The sequence below is a fragment of the Macrotis lagotis genome, chromosome X, assembly GCF_037893015.1.
Source record: "Macrotis lagotis isolate mMagLag1 chromosome X, bilby.v1.9.chrom.fasta, whole genome shotgun sequence".
NCBI classification, from domain to species: domain Eukaryota; kingdom Metazoa; phylum Chordata; class Mammalia; order Peramelemorphia; family Peramelidae; genus Macrotis; species Macrotis lagotis.
The window spans coordinates 81,646,065-81,668,319 of record NC_133666.1 but is presented as its reverse complement, the minus strand read 5'-3'; the positions used below and the strand labels follow the sequence as shown (position 1 = coordinate 81,668,319).

Here is a 22,255-nt window from a genome sequence, read left to right as displayed (position 1 = left end):
CCTTGGTCCTAGTTACCAATGTCAGAGGCAGAATTTGAACCTAATTCCTCACTTAATCAAGCCCCTTCCCTGTCTATAGCAGGAATCTCTATACAGCACTGGAAAATTTGTGAAGACACTTGACATCCATTATCTCATTTGCCCCAGTGTTACTAGAGCTACCAGCCCTTCTCCCCTTAAATGAAGAAGGAAATGAAGGCTCTCCTTGGACTTGTCCAGGGTCACCAGCTGCCAAGCATCCTATGTGCCTGGAGATATGTGCAAGCTGCCTTAAGCTGCTCAAACTCTCCTTTCTCCTCCCCTCTAAAATAGGAGCTATATCACCTTGTCTCCAAACCACTGTGCCCCAAACAAAGGAGAATACATAGTGAACACTTAGAGATCTGCATCTGAGAATAAATTAGAACAGATGAGGGGGAGCAGAGGTCTCAGGGTAGGATTTTTACTCCTCCCCAGACACCCTTTCCCTCAAAAAATAAAGATGAAAGGACTGAATTTCAAACACATTTTATTTACTGACTGAGAAAGTGGGAGAGGACAGGAGGGTCCAGTTCCCCCCCAGTCCCAAGGAGGAGATCTAAGGCACCTGGCTTCTGTTGAGTTTCCATTCACAAATGATTGTGTGGGTTTGCATAGTTGAGCTCTCTCTCCTCCTTAGTACACTTTGGCATTGGGGGGGGGCAGGGGAAGAAATGAAGGGACCCCTCACAGCATGTCTTCTCCATGGGGGCACATTATGGGGGATGGGGAAAGTGGTTTTGGCAAGCAGAGGGATAGACTTCCCCCTTCGCTAGGTCCCTCACTTCAGTGAGGTGGCATGGGGAATTGGCTGGTTAACTGGTAGGCGGTTGGCAGTGTTAGCTGGTGTCAGTGAGAGTGGGGTGGGCCCACAGATACTGGTAACAACCAGGGGGAGATTGGTCTACACAAGCAGTGCCCCCTGCTACCCTTCTCCATTCCACCCCACCCTCCCAATACTGACATACCAGGCAGATCAAAGCCTACATGCCAACAAAACTGGGCAAGGGAACACTCTCCCTAACCTCTGTCCCTACCTCCCCATCTCTCTGATGGAATACTCACATTGGCAATCATTACAAATATAAAACTGGATCAAATAAATTACTTTAAAAAAAAAGAGAGAAAAAGACCAAGATAGTACTATTGAGAGACAGAGAAAAGACTACATTCTCATCAGTAGGAAATATTGTGCAACTCTTCATCTTGGGGGCAGGTGGGCAGGCAAGGGCTCTTTGGAACAACGGTGTTGGGGCAGATCGGTGAAGCATCCCCAAATCAGCCAGTTTGGCAGAGAAGCCAGGCTTGGTGAGAAGGGGAGAGAAAGGAGAAGGGATAACAGGAGACAATAAGAGAGGAGGAGCAGGAACATGTCCGTCCCTGTGGCCTGGGGTCCTAGGCTCCCCACTCACCATCTCTGCTGTGGCACAGATCCCAACACCTTGGCCTTCAACCACCTCATTTCCCCCCCACCCCCAAGAAAGGGAAAGGCCCCTGGCTACAGACATGCTATCTATTTCACAGTTACTAATCACCAACTAGCCCCCTTCCCTTTCCTCCCTCCAGCTAGTCCAGACATGGGACAGGCCAGGTCCTTGGTTGGGGGGTACATGGCACAGTTACTAAGATAAGGATCCCCACCCCCAAATCAGGAACCAAGTCCCTAGGCAGGAAGGGGGACCAGGACCACACAGGGTTCTAGCTCTGTCTTTGGGGGAGGAGGGGAGGGCAAAGGAGACTCCATTGTTTCCTATGGGAGATTTAGGGAAGATATGTGGGGAGGGGAACAGGGTTGGGCAGGACTGTGGATGAAGGGACAGAGGACAAGAGTGTCCAGGATATTTGGCTATAGGAGGGCTTCCTGGGCCAGGTGCAGGCCCAGTCTAAGGCCAGGGCCTCAAGGACAGGAGGCCTGAGATGGTTCCACATCCTCTCCCAGGATTTCACAAAGTTCATTGAGCCGTTGCTGCATTTTAGGGATGCCTGCCAGCTGCTGTTCCAAACGCTGCTTTTCTTCTCTCAGGGTTAGGCGGGTGGCAGTGTCAAGCTTCTCAAATTTCCAGCCCCCTTCTCCATCAAACTGCAGCAGGTGGGTGTGATACTTCCTGTAGGATGGACAGGAGGAAGCCAGTGGGCAGGCAACCCAGGAGCTAGGTCCTGGGCTAGGTATACCTAACCCAGCACCTCTACTCTACACTGTCACCCTATCATGTTATCTCTCCCATCCCCCCTGTTACCTCTACCCAAGGGCAATCACCCATGACTGGGTCCTGTATGGACTGGGTCTTCATAAGGGCAATGGGAGCCCTGACCAAAAACATGGGTCAGCCAGAGCAAGAGGGTCTCCACTCAGGATTCATGCCTAGAACTCAGTGCTCCTTCTGGAGGAGGAGGCACCTACCACAGGGAAGGCCGGTGAGTGATGGAGAGCAGGGCAATGCCTGCATCCTTGGCAGCCTGGAAAATCTTGCCCTCCACATCAATGCTCACAGCACTGGTACACTCATCCAGAAGAGCATACTTGGGCCTGGAGTGGGAGACAATGAGGAACACAAATCATTCCCTTTAAAAAAATATCCCTTCTCAACCTCATTGTTACTCAAACCTTTGCCCCCTTTGGTTCCCCTTGCCTAGAAAGCTTGTCAGAAATCTATCCATCCTTCAAGGCCCAGTTCAAGCCCAATCTCTGCTAAGGAAAAGACCTTAGGAAAGTCACTTAGTTGACTTCTCTGGACTTCAGTTCCATCCCCTGCAAAAGGAAGGGTTGAGGCACCATGATACAGCAAGAGACAGTGATATATTATGATGTTTTAGGCAAGTCCTGACTTCTCTGGACCTCTGTTGGTTTTCAAAGACTAGCTAATGTCCAAAGGCCCTTTCACTGCTAATGGGAGAACTCAAGAGACTTCCCTGTGAGGGAGTATCTGCCTGACTATCCAAAGGCCCTAGCTCAGAGGGAGAGAAGACTAGAGGCCTGCCGAGGGCCCAGGTTCTGCTCTAGGCCTTAGCTTTCATGCAGTACATAGGCCTCTCTTATATTCAAGCCCCTTGGGATACCTGAAAAAAGAGATTTCTCCTACTAACTTTCCAACATCCTGAATGTCTGGAGTTAAACCCATTGCTATTGAGGACTCTATGCTGTCCATGTACCTTTCCCTCACTGGCCTAAGTCTGGGTTGGCTGGTTTTCCTGGCCAGAAACTAGGCCTGGGTAGGCCACCCCCACATGGATTAGCATAGTGTTCCAAGCTGCATTTTAATGAGGAAGAAGCCTCTGAGGACTCTTTTAGTGCCAGATCCATGAATGAGGAAATGAATTCAACTTCCAACCATCTAGCCACAAAGGCTAGGGAAATGGAACAAGGGCCAGCCCATGGCCTTCCTGCCCTTGATCCAGGGATTTTGAGGTCCAACATGTCAGGACAGGGTTTAGTCCCCACCCCTGGGGTTATCCCCAGGTGCATTATTTGAGAAGACAAACCATCATGAAGCAGTTTTTCTTTTCAACTTGGACTCTCTCTCTCAAAGGGATGATTCCCCCATCACTTTCTTCTATCTAGGAGGACAAAGTTTGGCCTGAGCCTCCCTTTGGCTAGGTCTGAGGCTTTTTGTCTTGGTTATTTCCATCTGTGGATACCTCAAAGGGACTCCAACCCTCTACTGTCTTCTAGGCTCCCCCAAGTTAGGCCAACTGGGCCTGATCACTCTCTCCAGCACAACCCCAACTGACCTGTGGTAAAACATTCGGGCCATTCCAATTCTCTGCTTCTCCCCACCTGACAGGACATCCTTCCAGTCACAGGAAGCCTCCCAACCTGCAGAGGAAGGAAAAGGAAGAGGAAGCTTAAATGCCTCTGAACAGTACCTTGCCTTGTGCTAGTGAGTACTCTGAGAGGAATAGGAAAAAAAGGCAATAGTGTTCCTTGTCCTGAGGCTCTATTATGTTAGGGCTTAATAAACACCCAGCATTTCTATATTTAAGATTTGCAAGATGTTTTATTTAGATGATCTCATTTGACCTTGCCAGGCCATTTTACAGATGAGGAAATTGTGGTGGAGAGAAAAATTAACCTAAATTAAAATTAAACCTAAAATTGAAAATTAACCTATGTGAGGCTGGACTTGAACTCAGGGCCTGGACAGCTTTACAAAAGACTTTGCATACAACAACCCTAGGAAGAGGTAGTTTGACTCTTACTACATTTTAAAAATGAGGAAATGGATGCTCTACAACATTAATGACTTGTCCATGATTGACCAATCAATAAAATTTAGTGTCTCCCCCTGTGCCAAGGCAGAAAATGGCTCTGAACTTCAATCATGGGACAATGTTGGGGCAATGGGGGGTGGGGTGGGCAGGGAGAGATAAACAGTATAGAAATAAAGGGTTACCATAGACAATATATAATACCTGGGAGTCTATTTGCCAAGACAGACTCAGAAACTTTTTGAAAACAATTACAAAACTCTTCTCACACAAATAAAATCAGATTTAAATAACTGGGCAAACATCAACTGCTCATGGTCGAGCTAATATAATACAAATGACAATTATAACAAAACTTAAACTACCTGTTTTAGTGCTCTGCCAATCAAAATTCCAAAAAGTTACTTTAACAAGTTAGAAAAAGTTATAAATAAATTTATATGGAAAAATAAAAAGTCAAGAATTTCCAGGGATTCAATGAAAAATAGTACAAAAGAAGGTAGCTTAGCCTTACCAGATCTAAAATTATATTATAAAACATCAGTCATCAAAACTGTCTGGTATTAGCTAAGAAACAGAGTGGTGGATCAGTGGAATAGACTAGGTGCAATAGCAGGAAATGATTATAGTAATCTGCTGTTCTATAACCCCGAAGAGTCCAGCTATTAGGATAAAAACTCTCTCTTCGATAAAAACTGCTGGGAAAATTGCAAGTGAGTATGGAAGAAACTTAGATTAGACCAATACCACACACCCTATACCAAGATAAGATGCAAATGGATACAGGATTTAGACATAAAACACAATATTGTAAGCAAACTAGAAGATCAAGGACTAGTTTACCTTTCTGATCTATAGAAAGGAAAGCAGTTCATGACTAAGGAAGAGATGGAGAACATCACTAAAAACAAACTAGATGATTTTGATTACATTAAATCAAAAGGTTTTTGTACAGATAAAACCACTGTAACCAAGATCAAAAGAAATGTAGTAAATTGGGAAACAATCTTTACAACTAGTATTTCTGACAAAAGGATTCATTTCTAAAATATACAGAGAACTGAGTCAAATTAAAAAAAACAAGCCATCCCTCAATTGCCAAAAATAGTCAAAGGATATGCAAAGGAAATTTACAGATGAGGAAATCAAAGAGATCCATAGCCATATGAAAAATTGCTCTAAATCTTTACTTATTAGAGAAATGCAAATTAAAGCATCCCTGAATTACCACCTCACACCTCTCAGACTGGCCAATATGACCAGAAAGGACAATGGTCAACATTGGAAGGGATGTGGGAAATCTGGGACACTAATACATTGCTGAAGGAGCTGTGAACTCATCCACTCTTTCTGGACAGCAATCTGGAATTACACCAAAAGGGCAACACAAATGAGCATACCCTTTGATCCAGCAATACCACTAATGGGTCTATACCCTGAAGAGAAGATGAAAAAGGGTAAAAACATCACTTGTACAAAAATATTCATAGCAGCCCTGTTTGTGGAGGCAAAGAATTGGAAATCAAGTCAATGTCCTTCAAGTAGGGAATGGCTTAGCAAACTGTGGTATATGTATGTCATGGAACACTATTGTTCTATTAGAAACCAAGAGGGATGGGAATTCAGGGAAGCCTGGAGGGATTTGCATGAACTGATGCTGAGTGAGAGGAGCAGAACCAGAAAAACATTGTACACTCTAACAGAAACATAGGGGTGATGATCAACCTTGATGGACTTACTCAGTCCATCAGTGCAACAATCAGGGACAATTTGGGGCTGTCTGCAATGGAGAATAGCACCTGTATCCAGAGAAAGAACTGTGGAGTTTGAACAAAGACCAAAGACTATTACCTTTAATTTAGAAAAAAAAACTGATTTGTATCAACTTATACCATGGAAGCAGTGTAAAGACTGGCAAATTGCTTTCTGTGAGGGGTGGAGGGAGGGAGGTAAGATTAGGGGAAAAATTGTAAAACTCAAAATAAATAAAATCTTTAAGAAAAAACTGAATAAAAAAAGAAATAAAGGGTTAAACTGACAAAAACATCAAGTCAAAAGGCTGGTCTAGACACTACCCCAGAGTTGGTATTCAGATTGAGGCCCTCTGAAGGACCAGTGTTCTTTTCTCTGTCTAGTCTCTTGTAAGAGGACTGAATAAGGTGGGCCTGGTGGCAGGCCTCACAGGGACAAGACCAGCACGTGAGCCAAGAGAAGAAGGAGCCTGATAGAGGTGAGGGGACTCAGGGAGAGACTGTAGGTAAAGCTTTCAGCACAAAGCAGACACTGACTACATACTTGTCTCCTTCCCCTGGAGAATGAGGGAAAATGGGCCTTTGGGTCCATCAGAACCCAGTCAGGGATTGCTCCCCTCCTGCCACCCCAAAGTTGACAGAGGGGAAAAACCCAAGGGGCAGAGTATCCCTTCGAAGCTCCAGCACTACCCTGAGCTGCCCTCTGTTCTGACTCGACTGTCTCTTCTCTGTCCGCTGATTAAGTCCTATGTGAAGAGAACCTCTAGACCAACCTCCTAAATGAAATTGGAGACCAGAGCTAGAGCTTCCCCAAGAGCCACAAGATTCTTGCCAGGGGGGAGCTAGCCAAAAGCCAGACCACCTCGTGAGAGCAACATGTTCATCTGTTATTGTGTTTTGGTCAAAGTGGAAGAAAGGAACATGAGGCAACATATACTACCTCTGCTGTGCCTGGATATGGGGATTCTGGGGAAGTGGGGGGCCACCACCAAGCCAGGACCTTCCCCAATCCCCAAACACTCACCTCCTTCCCTCTGAACAATGTGGTTGAGGTTCACAATGTCCAATATGGCCTCCAAGTAGCGATCAGAGTAGCCCTTCCTTCTCATGTCTTCTACTGTGTCAGGATAGATCACCTGATCCCTCAGAGAACCCACTGACATGTAAGGCCTGTGAGAGATATACAGGAGTGGGGTGGTGGCTTGAGCTGCCTACCACTCATGCCATCTCAATGACCAGCTTGGTAGCGCCTGCTGGTTCTGTTTGAACCCCAGAGACCTAAGTCTTGCTCACCTTTGTGGGATGTAGAACATGCGCTGGGGTGGGGGTTTGTAGAGGATTCCAGCATAGGCTGGCCAGAGTCCACCTAATATCCGGAACAGGGAACTTTTGCCACAGCCATTAGGGCCAGTGATAAGCAGATGCATGCCTTCTTCCACCTACAGGGGGGATCAAGAGAAGGAGGTCTTAGGTACTTAGGGAGCCTGCCATCCTCTTCCCTCCTTTCCTTCTGTTACCCACTGCAGCAAGTCTGAATCTTGAGTCCCATCTCCCTGTTGGCTGCCTTCTAACACAGATAGGCTACTCCTCATTTGGCTCACTTGATGTATTTCTATCTCCAAATCCCTGTATAGGCCATTCCTCTTGTCTGGAAGGCCCTAGGCCTTCTTTCCTGACCTTTTAAAGCCTGGCTAAGGTCCCACCTCTCCCAGGAAGCCTTCCCCAGCACCAGCTGGCTCCCACTTAGCTTACTCTTCTCTTCATTTATAAGTGCTACCCACAGTGCCACTGAGTAAAAGTCTTGCATATAGTATGTACCAAGTAAGCATTTTCTGTCTTTCAAACCCTCCCCATCCTTTGAGGTCTAGCTTGGGCCTATCCTCCTCCATATACATTGATCTCTCCCTTCTCTTAAACTGTATATTTCATGTTGGCATCCGTCAACTTAACACTCAAACATTCTCTGTTTCCTGTTCAGGAAACCGGTTTTCTCCTAGGAGACTGGAAGCTCCCTGAGAAAAGGCACTTCAAGGTCTTTTCTCTCTCATTTCCTTGCCCCCACCTCCCTCCTCAACAGACCCAAGTTGGACTCCATGACCATGGAATGACTGGTTCACTTGGATCTTTCTTGCAATGCTGAGCCTCCCTAGTATATGGCAAAGAGAATTTCAGCCTTTGGACTTATAACATAGCAGACCTTTTCTGCTCATAGGTCAATGTATGATGGTCCTGAGAACAAAAGGTTCAAAGGTAAAGGGTGCCAGCTCCTGCTTCCCCAGAATACAGATAGACAGTTCTGCAATCTCTTTCCCTATCTGCCTAGAAGGTGGGAGGAGTTGGCCCAGAGTTCCCTGAGAGATAGGCAGGAATATATCCAGGAGAGCCAAGCCCAAGAAACATAGGCCAGCTCTGCTGGCAGGAATTGTGACCTATGAGCTGCTCACATTGACCTTGGAGCCCAGGGCATTGTCCTGCTGCCAACACATGCAAGTAGGTGCAAAGGCAGGTCACAATTGCCCAGGTTTTAGAGTCCCATATGGAACCTTGGAACTGGAAGGAATCTCAGAAACTATCTAGATTAGCCAGAAGCCTAAAGTACATTCTGCCTTCTAACTGCCCCTGAAGAAGCAGTCTTTCCCTTGTGCCAGGGAAGAAAGAGCCAGCCTGACAGCACATGGAGCCTCTGGCTCCCCTGGGCCTCAGCCTACCCTGATGTTGAGGTTGGCCACCACCACGTCGCCTGTTGGGGTGATGATGGGGATGTTCTCACAGATGATCCCCTGCTCCACATCCACTACCTGGCCTGAAGGGAGAATGAGAGGGAGAAAGAGCAAGGAAGTCTGGTTACCCCGAGGCCGGCAAGCGGGCGGGGGTGGGGTGGGGTGGGGGAGGGCTGCCTACAGATCACTGCTTCCTGGCAAGCCACTGAGAATCCCACTAAGTTTTTAGGGGTGCAGGACAGCCACACTGATGAGTAAGTGATCATGAACTGGAATGGGGAATGACTAGGATACCTTGTGGATCCTTTCATAGGGTCTACTAGGGGATCTCCAAGGGTAGAGTCATCACACTTAAAGCTCTGTCCCTTGCCTACATTTAAGTCACATGTCAGCTCCCCTGCCTGACTCTCCAAACCTCACCCATAGTCCTCCAAAACACATACATACACATGTACATACATGTATCCAGACACATACTCATACATGGACTCACACATATCTACACTCATACATGTGTCACACATATAAACACACATTTAGACATATACATATGTTCACACAAACATGCACCCCTCCCCCCACACTGCTAAAACCTGGCTCACCAGCACAGCAATTTATCTCCTGCCCTACCACCCCCCATGCTTATCCCTGCCTCTGTTCCTGTGTGGGTGCTGTCTCTCACCTATCTCTCCAAACCCTTTAACTCTCCTGCCATCCCTTCAGGAAGCATTCCTCCTCTAAAATTTCTTGCTTATATACTTCTACCACTTCTCCACGTGGAACCAATTACACATCACATATATTCTATCTTAGATTGTTTGAAATTGTTCTTACTCATTTGGCTTACATATGTAAGACACCTGAGCTCCCAGGGGACAGGGCAGGGTCTCAGTTCTTGTCTGTATCTGACTGTCCTAGTACGATGGGGAATTGATACCTACACTGGTGGATAGACTGAAGCTTTGCCTGTTCTATGTTCAAAATTTGTGTGGGGTAGAATGACTGCCAGTCAGGGGCTAGAAGGAAATGGAGGGATAGGCAGAAGAGAGAGCAGGTCAGAGATAATCCATAGGTATTCTCAGATGTGGTAGGGTACTGGGGTAGGCACATTGAGGGCTACAGAGAAGAAAGACCATGGGATACAGAAAGTGGTCTAGGCTTCTCACATGCAAATTAGCACTTAAAAACTCATAATCCACAGGCTACACTTTGGAGGCAAGGTATGTGAGTGTGTGTATATGCCCCCAGATCATTTGTAGACATCTATGAGTTTGTGCAGTGGCTGGCTATAAGGCAGCTATAGAGAGAATCGGATAGGGATCCCAGAGGACAATGGATTAACCAACACTGAGTAGGAATTTCCTGACAAGAGCTCATCCAGCAACCACTCAAAGACTTAGCAAGACTTGGGAGTCAATAAGCCTGGCTTAGTAATTACTTCCTCAGTAATTAATTCTGGGCAAGTTACCTTGCTGAGGTTCAATTTTTCTCATTTGAAAAATGAGGACATTAGAGTAGATGACCAATAACATCCATCTTATCTCTCTAGTCCTAGCTCCCTAGTGAGTCTGTGACATGTAGAGTAGCAGCTGTGAAGGGGGGAACAGATAAAGCACACTCCCCACCCAATGGAGGGGAACCTTGAGATGAGCCCTGAAGGATAGGGGCAGGGGGAGATCTGGAAGGTCAGAGAGGAATTGAGAGGGTAGGCAGGAACCAAATAAGCTTGGGCCATCCTGAGCAGGGGCAGAGAGAGAGATGAGTCTGGAGACGGGACAAAACTGAGTTGTAGGGGGCCACAAACAATAGACTGTGTGAGACAGGTAATGGAACCATGGAGGTTGATGAGCAGGGGCAACACAAGATAGAAACCATTCAATAAAGACAACAGGTACTTGGCATGTTGATTCAATGAATGGATGAAAGGGAAAAGAAAGTTGGTCCTCACCTTTGATTTTCAGTGGCCCCTCCATACGCACCCCATGCCTCACAAGAGTTTCAGTTCTGGCTTTCATTGGGGAGTCCTCTAACTCCCCGGGTCTCTTGAAACTACCTTGCTGGACATCCTGGAACACTTGAAACATCTCGAATACTCGGGCAGTGTAGCCAGCCAGCTCTGTCACCTGGGGTGGGGGAGGGGCAGGAAGAAGTCAGTCTTGGCTTGGTACTCTGGCAGGAGACTTGGTGCAAGCTTGGGGCGGGGGGCGGGGCAAAAGTACCTCCTTATAGGAAGACATAACTCGCTCAATAGCATCTGCAGCAGCCGTGAGCAGGTTACGGGCAATGGTAAAGGCCTCAGTGCGCTCACTCACCAGGTCCTCTTCCTTCATCTCCAAGGCTGCTTTCTTTACTGCCTCAGAGTCTACAAAGGTGGGACAGGAGAAAGGATGGAGAGTTAACTATGGTGCTTACCTTTCTTTTAACATGGGTGACTTCAATTATGCTTTCACAAATTGATTTTCCAACAGTTCCTGATTGCTTCCTGAGCAATGTGCAAACTCCTTGGATGGCTATATTCAAAGCCCTCAGTAACCTAGGCCCAGCCTACCTTACAGTTACCCCTATATTAGCACCCCCTGTTCCAGCAAGCCTGGTTTTCTTATTGCCCCAAATACACCTTGCCTCATATGGCTCCATGTCTCCAAGTTTATATGTCTTTCAAGGCCCAACCCAAAGTCAATGCCACTATGAAGCCTTCCCTGTCAGCCCAGGACACAGTGTTTTTCCCCCCTCCTTTGAACTCTCATGATATCATATGAATCATTCCCTTGACAGCTCTTTACAAGGTGAGAGGTTTTTCTCCACAGTTCAACTAGAAGCCTCTCTTCTGTACTGGATGCCCTCCATAATATGGCTTTATCTTGGGCCTCAGAAATGGAAGAAGGCATCAGTGATAGGCCTGCTCCCCCTGCCTCATTCCCTCTAGCTGGCTTGGGGCTGAACATGGGCAGTGACTACAGAATGGTGCTCAAAGAACCCCAAGACAGAACCAAGTATTTGGAACATATTCATTTCCTGACTATGGTGGACCTGATTGTGTATTCCCCATAACACTCAGCGAGGGCTCAAAATAGATCTGTTTAATGATGGACTGACAAGGAAGGGTTAGTGGGTCGAGTTTTAGGAGACCCAGATTCTAGTCTTGACTCTGCTACTTAGTTTCCCCATCTGTAAATTGGGGGTAATAATCTCTGCCCTACCTCTCTTCCTAGGTTGTCAGGAGGATCAACTGAGACAATGAAAGTGAAGTGACTAGGACAAACCCAGTGCTGTGTTAAAGGAAAGGCTCATTGGCATGCTCAGTATGTAGAGGTGTGCCAAGGGCTATGGGCTTCCTAAACAAATGCCACTTCTGCATCACAGCCCCAGATCTTTCTTTAGGTGGGGCAGACAAGAAGGCAGCCTTATGGTTTGAAAGACTCATAGGAGGGGCAGTTAGGTGGCGCAGTGGATAAAGCACCGTTCCTGGAGTCAGGAGTACCTGGGTTCAAATCCGGTCTCAGACACTAGTTGTGTGGCCTTGGGCAAGCCACTTAACCCCATTTGCCTTGCAAAAACCTAAAAAAAAAAAACCCCAGAAAGACTCATAGGAGCTCATGGCATCTGAATGACCGACAGTCATTTCTGCCCACTTCACTTTGCCTCACATCCTATAAATCCTCTTCTGTTTCTCTGAACTCATATTTGAGTCTGGGCAGTTCCTTTGGTAAGGGTCAGTGCCTATCTGAACCCAGAGGGTTTGAGTTAGCTAACATCTGGAGGTGCCCTTTCTGGGCAAAGACTTTGACAATCTTGGTCTGGGGGTGAATTGATGATTAGATAGACATATTTTTGGCTAAGGAAAGACAGGGACCTGCCATCTCATCACACAAAGGGTCATTTGGGGGCAATGGAACCAGGCTAAAGGAATCAGTAGTCACAGTCTCTGTAACAGGCACAATATGGAGAAGTTCAGTTTGGAATCTTGGGTGCTAAGTCCTGATTTCATCTATTTTAAAGTCCTTTTTGTCCAGATGAGGAAGTGAAAACCTAGGGAACATACACAATGGTGGGGGGGGTGAGGAAAAGAGGAAGCAGGAGGGGAAGAATTCATTCTAAGAAACCATCATACAAGTCTGTAGGGTCTGGAATTAAAAGGCAGCTGATGCCCATGGAAAGAACATGGACTTGGAAGTCAAAAAACCCAAGTTCAGGTTTCAGCTTTTCCACTTAGCTGTGCAATTTTTAGCAAGACCCTTCAGAACCTCATCTATAAAATGAGGGGGTTGGGCTGGCTAATCTGCAAAGTCCCCTCTAGCTCTAACATGCTATGAATCTATGCTCCTCCATGGAATGCAATGACTGGTAAGGGAAAAGGGCTCTGAAGAAGGGAAAGAATGGACTACTGCCTACTGAAACAGGGTGATGGAGAGCATTCTGAGGCACCATCCACAGGGCAAAAGGGAGGTCAGACACACGTGAGAGCAGGGCCCTCTGGGCTCAAGCAAGGCAGGTTGAAGAGATGATGATGCACAGAGGGTGCCTTAGGGAGGGGGTTGCTGGCAGTGGCTGCATAGCAGTATAATCACATCCTAGTCATCGACTTCCAGGTGAGGCTTCTTCAGGTTATCTGTGTGTGATCAGGAAGTTATTCCTTAAAGACTAGGCAAGGAGCCATTTTATCAGGATGAGGGAATCTGCCTCTTGAGCTAAGAGGCTTTGCCTCTGCTTATTTAAATCCCAGTTCCTGTCCAGTCCCAAGGGATCATCTTACAGGCTGCAATCCTCATTGGATGCTGAGCACTACCTTTTTAATGACCCTGTTAGAGATTGAATTTTATTTGTCTTTCTCTCACAGTGCCCTTGCATGGAAAAGACAGTTTGAAGTTTGATGAATGAGTACTCAATAAATATTTCATAGTCATGAAATGTCAGACTTGGAAGAAAATGTAAAGATCATTTAGTCTTGATTCTCTCATTTTACATATGGGGAAACTGAGGCCCAAAATAAAAAGAGATGGGAACATTCAATGTTACAGGAACTGCAAAGTGATCCAACTATTATTGACTTCAATTTCGAATTACATCTACCCTTTCTTTCATACAGCAATCTTCCTACTAGGCATATGCCCCAAGGAAGTCAAAGATGGAAACAAAGGCCCATATACAACAAAATATTCACAGCAGTACTTCTGTGATGATAAAGAGCTGGACACAAAGTTTTTGCCTACTGATTGGGGAATGACTGGAAAAAAACTGTGTGGTAATATATCATTTTGCAGAAAGAAATAACAAATATGAGTTCAGAGAAACAGAAGAGGACTTATAGGATGTGAGGCAAAGTGAAGTGGGCAGAAATAAGACCTGGAGAGTAGGAAATGGCAAACTACTCCAGTATCTCTGCCAAGAAAATCCCAAATACTGGCTTAGTAGAGGCCACTGATGTTCCCTATGAGAAGATTCTATTTGAAAGAGATGGGAAAAGACTTTGATGGAAAGACAAAAGGCATCCATCAATGGTTTTAATAATGGAAATAAATTTTGTGTGTATGTGTGCTCATGCCTGAGTATGTCTGTTTATCTGATGATGGGTCAAAATGAAGCTTTTTACACGCTGTTTTGTTGGTTCACAAAGGTAAATCTGGTTGTTTGAGATAAAAAGAAAGAGAAATTGGGGTTAGTAGAGAAGATATGTTTACAAAGGCAAAGAAAAAGAGTGAATTGGAAAGGTCAGCCTAATTTTTTAGCCTGATTTAGTATAAAGAGTGAGGCCTGGATCCTAGAAGGAATGAGGAGAACTGGACTCCAGATGCAGGGCCTTAAATCAGTGATCACAGATGTGGAACAGGCATGGTACTTAGAGTTCATCTGGTTCTTATAAGTAAGCAACTCAGAGGTCAAGTGACTTGGCTAAGTTCATGGGGGAGTAGGTGGAAGAGCTGGAAGCTGAACCCAGGCCCCAACTGCACATCTCTCCCCAATTCTTCTCTAGTGCTCTTGGGAGGGCACTACATCTAGAGCTATGTCTTTTGGTGGGTTCCTGCTCCCAGTCTCTCCTTCCCACAGGGGTCCTCTTACCTGACTCTGAGTAGCCAGTAGCAGTGATGATGGGTACAGCGACCATCACAAGGCCAGAGGCACTCCACACATACTTCATGAGAAACTGTTCCAGCATGACATACCAGAGCCTCTCCAGCAGAATGAGGTTAATCTGAGAGGCCAGGTCCTGGTAAGAGTGCTGCAGCAGGGCCAACTCCACCTAGGTGAAAAAAGAGGCTTAGTGAAGGCTTGCCTACCTCCCTCTGCCCTTGATGAGCATCCCAGGCAAGTAGCAGGAGATGCATTCAGTGAATTATTATCACAATCATGTGACTGGATAGCATCAAGACCAAGGACTCAACCTTCCTGGTAGCCCAGACCTCAGGATCTGTGCAGTTGTAGACTCCTTTTCAGAACTGTGTTTTTAATCCATAAAATATATAAAATTACAAAGGAAACTAAGTATATTAAAATACAGTTTTTTTAAAGTTCATGGAACTCAGGTTAATAATCTCTGGTCTAAATCAATCTTCTCATTTTTTTTTTGTTTGTGTTTGAGATTCTTTTTTAAAAAATTTATTTATTTTTGACTTTTACAATATTTCTCCTAATCTCTCTTCTCTCCCCCCACAGAAAGCAGTCTGATAGTCTTTACATTGTTTCCATGCTATACATTGATCTAAATTGAATGTATTGAATTTTCTCATTCTTAATAATGGAAAGAAGAAGGGAGAGAAACCCTTGACCATGGTGGCCATTCAGGTGTAAGGGACATTTACAAGTCAAACTTCAGAACTGGGGTAAGCATATGGAAATATGTGTATATACTCTGTGTATTTACACACAAACACAAACACACACACACACACACACACCCCAGCTCACTAATGGGTTTTGCTTCCAAAAGTCCTTTACAAGTAGATAGTTTGAAACCAAGTACACAGTTTGTAAATTGTAGGAGTCATCAGAAACTCAAAACTTAGCTACATGAATAGTCTGATTTGGACATTTGTACCAGCTATACTATCTACCATATATAACACTGTTGCTGTGAGAAAACTCATTCCAAGGCATTACTTGGGGAGTCAAGGACAGACACATCTATCTCCATTGATGCAGCCCTAGAAGTAGCGATGGCTCATACTTTCCCCTCATGTCTCATCTCCTGTCCATGTTCTTTAAGGCCCTTCCAATATTCTGTGCATGTATTATCATTCCCCTACTAGTCTTGATTTACAAATGTAGAAACTCATGTGGTAAAGTGACTTACCCAAGGTCACTCTGCTGGTAAGTATCAGAACCAGGATTTAAACTCCACTATTTTCATATTACCTTCTTGTCACAGAATCAGGGCGGGAAGAAGGTGAAGGAGTTCTGGTGGCAGTTCCTCCCAGAGAGGAGAGGAGAGGAGAGGAGAGGAGAGGAGAGGAGAGGAGAGAAGATCATGAACTTAAGAGCTGGATGTGTTTTTAGAGTTCATCTAGTTGTTATAAATGAGGAAACTAAGTTCAAGTGACTTAGCAGTGGAAAGAGTAAGGGAGAGACAATAGAATCTTCAGTAGTAACAGGAATAAGGGCCCTGGCAGCAGGAAGAGGGTAGGCTTCCCCAGTAGTGGCTAGTCCCAGGTGGAAGTTATAGCTAGGAGAGAAACCCTCGACCATAGTGGCCACTCAGGTGTAAGGGACATTTACAAGTCAGACATCAGAATCAGAGTAAGCATGTGAAAGGTAGATTTCCCTATATTTCTTGACTCCCCAATACTCATATCACTGAAAGAGATAGTCATTGATCAGTTATATCAATATAGCAATAGAAAATACCCATGATACAGATAATCCAAGAGAAAAGTCAATTCTAGTTGGTTTTGAAATGGCACATATACTGGTAGCCCAAGAATCTTAGTGTACTTTTAAGTTATTAAAGTTTAAACTATATATAGCAGAGAAACCCCTGGACTGGAAGCCAGGACATCTGAGTTCTAGTCCTGCCTTTACTGGCCTTGCAAATACATAAATACAGACATACATCTGTGCAACATGGGTCAAAAGTTCCCCTCCTGAACTCTTTTACAACACAATATACACAGGGGAGTTGTTTTAAATTCTAAATAAATCACATTGAACTCTGTCCTATCAAGTAGCTATGGCATACAGTAAGTAACAACCATAGCTTTGTAGTGAGCCCCAGGTTCTGGGGCTCTTCAGACATCTGGGGCTTCTGGCTTCCCCTGAATATCTTCCCATGAGCTGATTTCCCCAGGTAGGTCTTTTAAGGACTAAGACTGGGGTCACATAGCAACTCAAGCTGGGTATCTTCAGTATACTGTAGGACAACACCTTGATTGCTTGAATCTCCTTGACATCAGGATCTGTTCTGCTGATTTACCTTGATCTCACCCTACTAGGCTGACCATTTCCTTTTCCAATTCAATATCTAAACTTGTCTGACTGAGCCCTCTCCAGACACCTGGTGCCAAACCTCAGGTAGCACTGCTTGCCTGCATCTTTGATTCATCTTTGACTCATTAGCCAAGGTCCACAGCATCTCCTTTTTCTTTCACCTCCACCTCCTACCTCCATTAGTAATCTTAGTAGCTGACCTTGACTGTGTCTTTAGAGAGAAGATGGTGGCAATCCACCATGAGAACCCTTAACTGGCCTTCTCCAAACAATTCATATCCTAGCTTTTCCTCAATTCTCAGTCTCTGTCTGGCCTCTTTAATTTTAGTCTCTTTCTCTCCAACTCATCTTTCACACCCTAGGCAGAGCAGTCTTTGTAATTTACAACTTTGATCTGAGAAATAGTAAAATTGGAGTCAGGAACCCTGGCTCCAGCTGTGTCCTCAGGCAAATTGTCCTCTCTCTGAGCTCAGTTTCCTCCATTTTATAGTCTCAAAGAATTGCCTAGGCCACTGAGAGATTGAAAAATTTAGGGTTTATGGATGAGGCCCAGGGAGGTTAAGGAACTTGCCCAAGTCACCACAGGGAATAAGGAACAGAGTTGGGATTCAAATTCAGTCCTTGTGACTGAATCTTTTTATTGTATCATTCTGCTTCCCTTGTGCAGGTTCATATAGCCAAAAGCTGCTAGTCAAGGGTAGTACTGAGGATGGCCTCCCAGTCCAATTCTCCAGTCACTATTCTGAGGGTTCTTAACCTTTTTTGGTGTCTTAGTCTTTTAAATAATCTGGTGAAATTTATGGATCCATTCTTAGAATCAAGTTTTTAAAATACCTAAAATCAAATATATAGGATTACAATGGAAATCAATTCTATGGTTATCACAATATCACAAGCAAATTCACAGCCTCCGTTGCCCTAAACTATGCTGCTTTAACATACTTTAATTTACACTGTAGCTTTTTGTGTAGAAGCCTTACAACTCTGTAGTAGACTGTGAGTTCCTTGTGGGCAAGACTGCTGGGGTTTTCATCTTGGTACCCTCAAAAGAACCTAAAGTAGAGATTTGGGAGATGATTATGGAAGTGAACTGGGGCAAACAGCAGCCAGAGTCTCAGTGATACAATAACTGTGTTGCTGTCCTGTGGTAAAACCTTTGATAAAGCCAACAAGCGCTCCTCCTCTAATTATCTGTCCTATAAATCCAGATTGTCATAGATTGGATTGTGTTTGCTTGGAGCAAGTTCCACCAGTAAAGAGATGAGTTTGCATTCTTGGAGCAACCTTGAATCCAGAGTCCTGCTGGGCATAAGGGGATTTCGACCTGGTGGGCAATTTAGCTAAGCTAGCTGTCATTCAGCACTGTCTTCCCAGGTCTCACTTCCCTGGGGGAGCCTGCTGCTTTATGAGAGAGGACCAGGTTACTGGTCTGGATGTTCTTGACTGTGGCTCCCTGTGACTTTTTCAGAGGTGGATTTTTTTAATACCTAACTCAAGAGGGTGTGGAGAGGATGCCCCCCTATCCCACTACTCCTAAGCCAAAATACACTTCCCCCATTAGTCACGTGTCACTGGACAAACAGATGTAGGCAGAAAGATTTCCCCAAAGTATACAGCTTGGTACAAAGGAATCTCCGAGAGAGCTCCTCCCTATCAGGGTCCTTTCCCACTAAGAGTTCAATGTAAAAGTGCGTAGGTGAGTAGGGGGCTGGAGAGATATTCCTTCTACAGCACAGGGTGAAAGTGAAACAAGGAGGGTGGCGCATGCGTGCTGGAGCCCCCAGCCCAAAGAAGGGAAGAGGAGGAGGAGATAAAGAGAACACTAGCCTAGAGTAACCTTTTTCAGAGCCCCAGGGTTATGCAGCTGAAGCAGGGGATGATTCCACCCTGCTAGACATTCCAGAAACCCTAGGTACTGGTAGTAAAAAATGAGAACAGATCTTATTCCTGATCTTTAAGCTGGGGGGTAGACTCTGTCAGATGAAAGCAGGGACAGAAGCTGATCTGGGAGCCAGTGTCCTGAAAGAGCAGTGGGATTTGAACAGGGCTACGGAAGGGCGGTCACCCTCCCTTGGTAGGGAAGCATGGGCAGGAAGTGGCCCACACCAGCCTTGTCTCCCAGGGGCCCAGTTGGGGTGGGGAGAATGAGCTCAAGATATCCTTCAAGTATCCAATTCCCTAGTGGGAAATAAGTTCTAGCAGAATGTGGGAGGGGGAAAGGGTACAAGGAGAAAGCAGGCAGCAGAGGCCAAGACAAACAGGAGTTACACAACTTCCTCGTGACCTCTGTAGACTAGGTCTGTTATCTCAGCATCCCCTCATTCCCTCCCTTTCAAGGAAAGGAGGAAGGGGGGTAGAGCCCTGGGGCACCAATCTGACTGAAAAACTTTGCAGGCAGGAGTCATGGAAGTCTTGGATCCCAGGGAGGAGGAAGGGGATCAGAAAAAGCCTGACCCCTAACCCCAAATGGCCAATCTGTGCTGGTGCCGCTTGTTAACCCGCTTGGGTCTGAGTCATTCTTTGAACACCCCCGCCTTCCAGAGGCCCATCAGAGGGTTACCTGGGTTTCAACAACTGAGAATAGGGAGGGGTCAGACCATCAACCAGCTCAAGTCACATGGCAAAAGGCAGCTCTCTATTTCCCCCTTTCCCTGGCCCCAAACTGCCCTCTTCCCTTCATTAGGGGACTAAGTATATCCCAGATTCCTCAAACCTTGAAAAGCCTGCATTCTGTCTTTCTGAGTCCCTCTGACTCTGCATTTCTTCTTTTCCACCCCTCAGCATGAAAGCCAAGAGCTCAATCCTTAGAGAACACATCCCTTGGCATCTTCCCAGCTCAGTCATTAGGTTAGACAGACCCAGTCCTGGGACTTTCTGGGGCTGTGGGCAAAAGGGGACTTGCCCTAGAGCATGGAAGACTAGGAAGAACCTCAAGGAACAAGGCTAGAGGGGACTAGGCAGGCTGTTAGGGATGGAGAGAGACAAGCAGAGACTTGAATGGGATGCTGTAGTGTGAAACCGCTAAGATTTTCTGGCAAACAGTCTGGAGAACAAAATAAACAGAAGTGTAAAAGCAAGCAGGAGTTTGTAACATAGATGGAACTCCTCATTATCATGATGTTAACTTGTTCCTCTATCCTTCTGCACATATGTACTCCAGACAGACTACTGTGTCATTCTCCAACCCTTCTGAACCTTCCCTTTTCTTCTATCAGTCACAAGCAATCTGGACCCCTTCATCTCCATTCTTCCTCCAGCACCAACCCCTTTCCCCTCCCCCCATTCCTTCCTCATTTTTGCTATCAACTCCAAGGAGGGCTGAAGCCAAGAGGCCTCAGTGTAGGCCAGGTCTCCCTTGTCATGTCATCCTTCACACCACCCCCAGGACCTTCTCCCACCCACCCCCCTTCTGCAGGCTCTGTACCTCATGGCCTCCGTAGAAAGCGATCTCCTCTGAGTTGGCCACCACTCTTGAGTGCATGTAGCGCAGCTCCCCTTTGCGCCGGGCTTCCTCTGCCACCAGCTCCCCGAACTTTGGGGAGCAGGCCCTGAGCACCTTGGCCGTAAGAAAGACCACAAGGCCGGCGATGGCTGAGGGCCAGGTTGTGCTGGCTCCCCGGGAGCGAGCTGTGCGCAGGAGGGTATACGAGGTCACAGCCACATCGAGTAAGGGCTTGGTCAGGTTGGAATAGAGGTGGGCTACGGAGGCGGCGAAGGCCACCACGTCCTCAGTGAGCGACTGGTCAGGGTTGCGCAGGCGACCATCCATGTTGCTGACTCGGTAGTAGGTTTGCTGGCTGAAATAGAGGCGGTAAGCGTGCTCCACGAGGCGGCTGCGGAAGGCCAAGGCCAGGCGACCCTCCAGGTAGCGGATGGCACTGTTCACGAAGGTGGCGGGCAGTGCGATGAGCAGCCATTGTAGTAGCTGCCAGCTGAAGGCCCGTGGCTGCTTGCGCACGATGCAACGGGCCAGGCGGCCATCCAGGCGGGCCACGTACACCGACAGGAAGGTGCGGCTGACTAAGGCTGCCGTGTGCAGACCCAGGAGGGCTGTTTCCTGGCACAGGACCTTGGGGAAGAGAAGGCGCAGCAGCCACAGCAGTCGGCGCAAGAACACGCGGTTGGCGCTGGTACTGCTGGAGCCACCGCCACCATCGATGGCACCACAGGCAGCGACCACGGCAGCGGAAGAGCATGAGGCGCCAAGGACCTCGGCCCCGGCCACGGCCCGGGTCTGGGTGCCCCGTGAGGGCGGCCTCGCCAAGTACTGGCGGACCACGGGGTAGAGCTTGTGTGCTCCATAGGCAGTTAGGGCCAGCACCACAGCCAGGCGCGGCAGGGAGGTTGCCCGGGAGGGCCTCGCCTTCGAGAGCACCTGCATGGCGCCTGCCTGGAAAGGTGGGCCCAGGAGCTTCTCAAAGAGAACTCTGAGAAGGTTGCCTGGGCAACTAGGGCCTAGCGGGCAGGCCCCTTTGACCGTTTCTCAGGGAGACCAGGGGGTGCAGGGGCATCCACTGTGGTGGTTGCCCCAGCAACCAACCAGAGATCTCTGGCTCTGCTTCTGTCTCTTGCTTCCTTTAGTCTCCTTTCTCTCTTTATACTTTACTCTCTCAGTCTGTATCTCTTCACGCCTCCCCCCCAAGTCACCCAGGGACTCCTACCCCCCCCTCCGGACAACCTCCCGGACCATGTAGATGGTCGGGATTCGGGCTGGAGGGGGTCAGGGGAAGGGAATGCTATCTTCTCTTCCTCCTCTTCCTCGTCCTTCCTCCTCCTGGGGCGCGGCCCCTCCCCAGGGCAGCAAACTCGACCGCTCCTCAGCCAGACTGGAGCGACAGTGACTCCGCCACCGGCCCATAATCCCCACCCACCCCTCCCGGGGGCGAGCGTGAAGGGGGGGAAGAGGAGGGGATGAGCCGGAGCAGGAGGAGGAGCTGCAGATGTTTCGGTCGCCGCGGGCTACAGAGACTCCGCCCACCTCCCGCCTCTAGCTACTCCCCGCCTTGCCTCCCACATCATAGAGACTTGGAGGACTCGGAGGGCTAGAGAAGCCATTTCCTGCAACCCCCCCCCCGGGATGGCCCCGCCTCCGCGGGGGCCCTTCCGGGTACAGAGCCTCCTCTGGCCCCAGTCCCGGGCAGG

General features: G+C 47.1%; 1 protein-coding gene across 1 annotated transcript; it reads right to left on the bottom strand.

The window, feature by feature from the left end:
• Positions 1-491: 491 nt before the first annotated feature.
• On the bottom strand, positions 492-22,084 carry ABCD1 (ATP binding cassette subfamily D member 1). Its single transcript, XM_074199387.1, has 10 exons — positions 20,538-22,084; positions 14,753-14,933; positions 10,915-11,057; positions 10,644-10,818; positions 8,684-8,778; positions 7,269-7,414; positions 7,000-7,145; positions 3,748-3,832; positions 2,420-2,545; positions 492-2,123 (listed from the first exon to the last, which is right to left on the bottom strand). Exons 1-10 carry the CDS (start codon positions 21,492-21,494, stop codon positions 1,916-1,918), a joined length of 2,262 nt encoding a protein of 753 aa, XP_074055488.1. The 5' UTR covers positions 21,495-22,084; the 3' UTR covers positions 492-1,915.
• Positions 22,085-22,255: the final 171 nt, after the last annotated feature.